The 8,385-nt window shown below is 46.0% G+C and overlaps 1 protein-coding gene across 1 annotated transcript; it reads right to left on the minus strand.

Annotated features, from left to right (window-relative positions):
* Positions 1 to 2,124: 2,124 nt before the first annotated feature.
* LOC111834324 (transmembrane protein 52) lies at positions 2,125 to 4,332 on the minus strand. The gene is made up of 4 exons (XM_023793470.2): positions 4,055 to 4,332; positions 3,921 to 3,965; positions 3,552 to 3,727; positions 2,125 to 3,323 (listed from the first exon to the last, which is right to left on the minus strand). Exons 2-4 carry the CDS (start codon positions 3,956 to 3,958, stop codon positions 2,950 to 2,952), a joined length of 588 nt encoding a protein of 195 aa, XP_023649238.1. The 5' UTR covers positions 3,959 to 3,965; positions 4,055 to 4,332; the 3' UTR covers positions 2,125 to 2,949.
* Between the last annotated feature and the right edge of the window lie 4,053 nt (positions 4,333 to 8,385).

The following is an 8,385-nucleotide window of genomic DNA, read 5'->3' on the forward strand; positions in this document are numbered from 1 at the left end:
TATTTTTTTTTTAACCTTAAAAAGATTTTAAAATTTAAAATATGCAGTGTGTTCCTTTGACGCATAGAGCACATAAGACGACAATCGCTACTGTGTAAGATTTGGTCTTCCGGGTTTACAAAACCAAAACGAAATGTACAATGGTTCGCCCGTCATATTATTTGAAAGGAAATGCTACCACCTTGTGGGGGGTTGTATGTATTGCAGCAACTGCTGTTTGTTTTTACTATGGGAAACAAAATTAGACAAAATGGCAAAACAGTGAGTATATAACCAGAAGATGCACAAATTAACCTGTGTTTAGTAAGAATCAAGAGACGCCCGGAACGCCAGCTCCATTGTAGTACTGACCTATGCCAAGGCAGCTGGAGAGTGCCAAGCAATTCTGCCCATGCCCTCTGTGGGGCGCTCTTCTGGAGCACCTTTAGCCGTCGGCTAATTTCACCACAGAGTGCCTGCGCTACAATACGGTCTCCCTATATGTACGGCAGCACAGCTTTAAGAAGCACGTAACGTGTCTGTACAGCTATGATCCACACACAAACACCTCCTGGCTGGGACGTCACTGCACTGAAAGGCTGGCATGAGGAATAGTTAGCAAACAACTTGTGTGGCATCATATACTTTCCAATTGTCATTTGATTGCCAGTCATTAAAATGTAAGCCTTCAGAGAGCAACAGAAGACTGACATGCCATAGGTTCCGATGGAGACATTTTAATCAGTCATTAACATATTTATCAGGACAACTGTGTTTACAAATTAACACTGCCGGTGGAAGGGTTAAAACCAGATCTGAGAGGTGTGACACTGGAACATAAAATTACTAACAAAACCAGTTAAATACTAATCACCTCAAGATCAGACAACCAGTTACTGGACCAGAGTTTGATTTACGACACAAGACTAAGTGTGCACATGCCCAGTGACGGACTGGCTTCCTGTTCAGGGAATACGCCTGCTTGTGTCCTGTGCCACAGACGCGGAGACCCTGTCAGGACGGGCGTCTAGAAGACAGACGGAAGGATACAAGTAATATTACAACACCTTTCACTGGGAGTACCGTTTTATCTCTGTTAGCCCGAGTCTGAGTTAAACTGCTCTCTCTTCCATACTTACCCAAGGTTTTACACTAAAATACGCACGTCGTAATACTGTGTATTACAGGAGTATACATAAAATTGAAGCCACAGGGCGTTTTTGGTAACACAACTTCCAGTTCCACCAGTTCACAACTTCCAGTTCCACCAGTTAGGAAGCGAAAGGATCAGAGAATCACGAGGTGGCCGGTGCCGTCCCACTGTGTGCCGGAGGAGCCCATCTGCCTTTGGCCGTTTGATTATTAATCCGCCACGGCGCTGACTTCTGACTAAAGCCAGTTTTTTCTTCTCAAAGCCATTTTTCCTGAATGCATAAACATCCTTTCTGTTTCACATAATGTCACTACATTGCTGTCCACAACATATGCTCTTTAAACACTGGGCATGGTTTACGGCGCTTTCTCTTGCGACAAGAATCACCCGACCCACTGGCCACTTGCAGCCTAACCCTACAGGTAGGACGCAGGATTATAGGACGATTACCTTGGCAACCTAACAATTATTCTCACCCCAGACTTTTTCCTGATGTGCTCAAGTCGCATTGAGATGTTGCCCCTTGTTTCATAGCCCATCATGAAAGTGGTGTATCTACGGCCATTCTGCCCACTTCTGCCCTATGAAGGGTCACTATGACGCCAGTAAGTGGTATCTGTTAGTAATTAGGGGCAAATCAATATCTTAAATCCCCATCTTTGCATACTTATGACCTTTCCACTGGGCAGAGAGCTGTCCTGCACAGCCACATGAAATGAAGCTGGTATATTCTCCTACACTTCCCCATAGTAAACGAAATGTCTACCTGTCATTTTCAAAGACCGACCGTTTAAAACAAACGTTTCATTTAAATGTTTCCCCGTAGTCTAGTTCTCCCCCAGAATGAATGTGCTACTGTAGCACTGGAAAAAGGCATTTAAAAATGTACAAAATGTACATCACATATGTCAATAAATAAAAGTATCCATCATACAAGTGTAAATTACAATTTAAAACTGCTAATCAACATAAATTAACTCCTGGCTACACTGTTTCAGTAAATAATGCTTTAATGATATGTGCAGCAAGTTTTAAATAAGAAACAAGTTTGTATTTCCAAGATTTAAAAGTTAACAGCCAGCAGTCCTTTGTCACATTAGCTTAATCCCTGAAAATGTCAGCACTCAGAGAACGGAGTCCTTAAATAATGTCCCGTTGCTTTGTCCAACTTGCAATTACAGCAGATTTGCAAGAGAAGAAAGCAGTAAATGTTAAAGTGCTTATTTCTCATTGCTTCTTACAATCAGACGAGGAAGTTACAGACCCAGGACAATGAGGCCAGTCCTCTGCTTTCACCCTTTATCCAAGCAACAACTCCGGTCATGTGAACTCCAGGCAACCATAACTGTAAACGACGGCAAACACGGCTGCAGCTGAGCAAGAACAACCAGTTGCTGGCAAAACACTTCAAGGTTAATGAGGGGCAGTGTGGCCGTTCACAATATGCAGCCACTGGCTGGTGTCTGAACTTCTCTTCAAATCATGGAGTAAAAAGTTTGTTCCCACTGAATTTCAGAATCTTCATACCCTTCCAGATAGTGCCAGACTTCAGGGGTAACTGACCCATCCTGCACCACAGGCAGAAAGCAGTGAATGTGGTGAAGGGACTGAACCGACCGAAAGGTCACTGGGTTAAACCCCAGAAAAGGATCCCATCTTTCGTACCCTGATTTGTCTGCTACTTTCTTCTGAATTTCTTCACTTAAGATATCCAGCGGTATGGAAGGATTAAAAACCAGTCTGCTGAGCCACTGGAAGGGCAGATAGGAGCACTGCAGCAAATGGCCCTGGCTGAAAGCATTTTCTGGGCGTGGGCATCAGGGCTCTGTCAAGCTTATTTCAGTGAAGTTCTCCTCTGCCATGGGGTCATGCAGGTGATATTCCGGGGGTTCCTCCTCTTCATACGACGTAGCATTCTGAGATTCCGATTCCGGGGGGTCGTCCCGAGCGGGCTGCTGTCTGTCGACTGTGTCCACTGACTCCTGCACCCCAGAGACCTCTGGGGCCACGTGCGGGTCCTCCAGGGCCCTGGGCACAACGACAGTCTTGTCAGCGGGCATTTTCAGCGCTTCGTCGTATTGCGGAGGGCTCTCCATGGCATAGAGACTGTACGGCGGAGGTGAAAGGGGGCTTCTCAGCCCTGCAGTGAAGATTCGGGGTGAAGGTTCACCAGGAAGACGGTGGGAGAAAGCTGGGGGTGGGGGTGGAGATTGGTTTCGTTAAAAGTCAGTCGCAAAGAAGGCATTAATCTATATTACTTAAAATCAAAAATCAAAGTATTTCGTTACAATATATTTACACGTTAATCTATAGTTTTGCAAGAGGATTTTCCGTATAGCTCGATGAAAGCACTCGGATGAAGAACACCAATGTACGGTGCCCTTTACAATCTGTAGCCAAAAGAAGCAGCGAAGCTTACAGGACATGGTGCTTATGCTGCTCAAGGCGCTTCGGTTTTCCACATCGATGACCGCCACCTCGAAACGCTGCCCGGGGCATGTGGGCACCGGCGGCTTGCTGGACCTGCAGCACATCTTCACACAGCCGGCGATGATTCCGCACATGAGCAGGGTGCCCATTATTATTAAAATAAACCTAAAGAAAAAAAAAATTAACTTCGAAATAAATCTACGACAGATGCGCAAATACACGTGTCCGATTGCTGGACATTAAGTTATAACGCAACGGTCAGTTTGTTAATTTTTAATAAAAAAGGTGCCATTAATCTGGAGGGTTGATTACAAAATTAAAGCCGTAAGTGACTGCAAGAATCTTTAAAGAAACTTACCAAATATACCACAACTTCGTTAGATCGTCGCTGTCCATTCTACATCTGCAAAAACGCCAGAAAAGACCCATTCAGTTTCTTGTTAAGAAAAACAATCGATGCCAGTGAATGGTAGCCACATGTGATCTACTCACTCGTCAATGCAGCGTTCACACGCCTTAGCAATGGATTCCTTCTCAGGATAACAGATCCCACAAACAGTAACGCCGACAGCAGGAACCAGGCTGCAGATCTCAGTGGCACTTAGCAGTAACAAACCAAAAGAAAACTCCGAAGCACTTTATAACAGTAAATTAGCGGTAACCCACGTCGTTTCATCACAAATAGAAGCTAATGCCAAATGGATGAGACCTTAAGAACAGGTTCACCGACGCGTTTCAAACTTAAATACGTTTGATGAAAGCGCCGTCCCACTCCAGACAGCTTGGCATTTGATAGGCTCGTTCCCCACCACGCTGGACACGCCCACTGCCAGCCACAGAAACGGGGATACCTGGTGACGCAGAAGATCTGAGGTCACCCCGCTCGGCATGACTGTGACGTTACATCCCAGGCGCCAGATTTGTTACAATGTCACGTTTATTTACGTTTTAATTTATTCAGCAGAAGAGTCGAATTTAAAGCACAGTTGAGACACAACTTCATAATTTCTTTAACATTATTTTAAGATAGAAGAAAAGAGTAACTGTCAATTCCATTATACTGCTTATCAATACATTCATCTTGTAATATCACATTTACTTTATTACAATAAGAGATTGAACGCGCTATACTTGAAATAACCAGTACTAATAATATAACATTAATTTTTCCCCACAAATGAGAGTGCTCATAGATGTTGGCTTTAGTCTTGTCTGGTTCGTACCTATTTCCGCTGCAGGTCCTAAGCTGGCCCAGGGTCTGGGTGACCTGAGAATGTGAGCCCGGGGCACAGGGCAGGGTGTATCCCAGACGGCAGCCCCCACACTCGCCGCTATGGGGAAATCGGTGTGAAGCAACATTGTGAAGCAATGTGAAGCAACATTTTCCTGTCTTGTACCTTAATGGGGCTCCCAGCTCACCAGGAACCTGGACTTGCAGTTACGGAAGACGGATGAGGCTGGTTGTTCGTGTCATGAATGCTGCCTCCCCCCCACACAGCTCTCCACGTTTCGGATAAGCGTCGGTTGTGTTTCACACCGGAGGGTGTTGATGTGTCGCCTGTGAATGATATTGTAGTTAATTTGTCACTTGATTAGCAAATCTGTGTTTGTAGTGATGCTTTTGTAGTAAAACCACAGGAAACTGACATGCTACTGCAATGGGTAACTTAATGAAAGGACAAAGGGGGAGTGGCATGTTGGTGAAGTGGCCAGCACTGTCGCCTTACACCTCTGGGATGAGGGTTCGAGTGAGTGGAGTGTGTCCTGCGATAGGATGGTGCCCCTGTCTAAGCTGTTCCCTGCCCTGCCCTGCTCCAGACCCCCTGCGACCCTGAATAGGAGGACTACAGAAGATGGATGGATGGATAAATGAACAAGAGCCACAATGCATATGTCATCTTTTAACCAACTATGTTTTGAGTAGCATATTGATAAAGCTGGACATTTACTAAAGGTGTGGCTTATTGGGTAGTACTATTGCCTCACACTTCAAAGTTTTGGGTTTGAATCCCACTTCCCAATTGCGTGTGGGGAGTTCTGACTATCTTGCATGGGTTTCCTTCAGTAACACCAGCTCCCTCCCTCAGTACAAGGACATGCATTCAGACTAACTGATGTCTCTGAGTTGCCTGTAGCGCATGGCTGCATGTGTGCCCTGTGATGGACTGGCATCCCATCCAGGGTGTACCCCAGCCCCATGCCCTGTGATGGCCTGGCATCCCATCCAGGATGTACCTCAGCCCCGTGCCCTGTGATGGCCTGGCATCCCATCCAGGATGTACCTCAGCCCCGTGTCCTGTGATGGCCTGGCATCCCATCCTGGGTGTCCCCAGCCCCATGTCCTGTGATGGCCTGGCATCCCATCCAGGGTGTACCCCAGCCCTGTGCCCTGTGATGGCCTGACATCCCATCCAGGGTGTACCCCAGCCCTGTGCCCTGTGATGGACTGGCATCCCATCCAGGATGTACCCCAGCCCCGTGCCCTGTGATGGACTGGCATCCCATCCAGGATGTACCCCAGCCCCGTGCCCTGTGATGGACTGGCATCCCGCCCAGGATGTACCCCAGCCCTGTGCCCTGTGATGGACTGGCATCCCATCCTGGGTGTCCCCAGCCCCGTGCCCTGTGATGGCCTGGCATCCTAACCAGGATGTACCCCAGCCCCGTGCCCTGTGATGGACTGGCATCCCATCCTGGGTGTCCCCAGCCCCGTGCCCTGTGATGGCCTGGCATCCCATCCTGGGTGTCCCCAGCCCTGTGCCCTGTGATGGGCTGGCATCCCATCCAGGATGTACCCCAGCCTTTTGTTTTATCCACACTGCAGCATATGGGACCAGGTTAAGTGGTTGGATGATAGATGGTTGGACATTTACTGAAGAATTTCCGGTTAATTCTTGAGGGTCCAACTGCATAATACCAACTTGGACTGGATCCAGGGAAACTTCCAGAACCATCACGACACATACTTCTGGTTTAATAAGCTTTCTCGCATACTTTGAGGTTTGCTTATTAGTATAGAAGAGTTTATAGTATGACTTTCTGCTATGGGTTTTCTTAATCTACTTTTTATAAAGAATGAACATGGGTCTCAGTACTGTTGGAGTATCTTCATGTTGCCTGGGTTTCGTTGAATGACGTCTTGAAAATCAGGAGGTAATGTTTATCCAGATGACTAACCACCATGGCTTCTGTTTATCCCTGGAAATGCCTTTCTCCTCCTGAGGTTCTCCTGCACGTCCTGGCAATCTTGGTCTAACAGGTTCTCAGGCTTTTTGAGGTTTTTCTTAGGTATTATATTTGGTACAAGAATCAAGAGAGATGTTCCATGGTTAATTTGAGAACATTGAAACCTCTGTTCAGGTTCATGTGCTGACTGTAGGGCAGAATGGGCCTCGTCAAACATTAACTGCAATAGATTGTGTTGGTAGAAGCCCCCACCACACTTGGGATAATGATTCAGCCGATTAAATAAATATTAATTTTGCTTTGCAGTTCTATGTAGTACTGGAAAGGAACATGAGCTAGTTTGGAGGGGAGGAATTTGATACGTCTCATAAGCCGTTTCTACATGGTACATTTGCAAAACTAACTGAATCACTCAGAAGTGACATACAATGTGTTAGTCTGGGCCGGACAAAAGTGGATTTCTGGGTTCCGTCTGCAACGGACAGTGGACAGCAATGCTGTAACAATGGCTGCTCATCAACTCTTCCAGCTGTCGCGATTCACCACTTGTTCACTCTCTCCTCCGTCAGCAAGACAATAACTAATATCAACAACCAAACACATCTAAGTCTGTAGCCACTGTGTTCCATATTTTGGTGACTAATTACTGACATAAACTGATTCATGCACCCAGGAGAGGCGGCGGCACGGCGGTTTATGAGCTGATCTCCTGACCTGATGGCACATTCCCTCAGGATTATTATGCTGTTGCATGATAAAGTTTTATTTGAGTCCTTTGATGCCAGCGTAATGCTCCATAAACCACAATATTATATGAAACTCTTGGGAAGCAACGCCCCTTATTTTCTCCTGAGCTCTCCAGACTCCCTTGTTTTTAAACTTTCCTGATTCTTGGACCTGATTGTAGTCAAAAACGATTCCTATAAACATGGCTGTCCCTGTGCACTCTATGCTCCCTGTGCACTGTCAGCTGTTGGTAAGTCACTGCACTCCCTCCTGGTCTCCTTGATAACATCACTACTGCCTTGTTTGTTTCTGTGCGCTATACGTGGCCTCCGGCCGGCTTGAGCCTCACCCGAAAGCCTCAGGTTAAACTTTCCGCTGTCACGTGTGGAATGATCCCATAGCATTGCTGAGGATTTTATTATAATTTTCCAAAGAACGCACTTCATTGTACACAAGAAAACTTTTTTTCGTTATTGCTTGTATTTTTTGGTAAGGGAAAGACTCTCCAGTTTGATTTTCACTGATTTCATATTTTCACAAATCGAAGAATATAATTTCTCTGCGTCATTGTTACAACTCAAAAAACTTGACCAATACGATTCATTACAAATGTTTTTTGTGATCCTCAGACACTATATTTTCAGTTTTTTTTATGTTTAATGGGAAGTTAAACACTTGTTGAGACGTCAGAAAGATAGAGGGTCGCACCTATTTCGGTGTTGACAAAACACGATGAGAGCTGCTCCGGCACGCTGAGAGCTTTAAAAGGAAGGTTTTTAAAACTGTCAGTAGATTGGGCTGCCCTCAGTGTCAGGAAGGGCAGTGCACAGGCGAGACGCAGCAGCACAGAGGCCCGATCGCCCATCATGCCGAGCTTCGGTCTAGTGGGCTGGAGGTGATTTAGTTGTGAA

Source organism: Paramormyrops kingsleyae, chromosome 6, assembly GCF_048594095.1.
Source record: "Paramormyrops kingsleyae isolate MSU_618 chromosome 6, PKINGS_0.4, whole genome shotgun sequence".
Classification (NCBI taxonomy): Eukaryota; Metazoa; Chordata; class Actinopteri; order Osteoglossiformes; family Mormyridae; genus Paramormyrops; species Paramormyrops kingsleyae.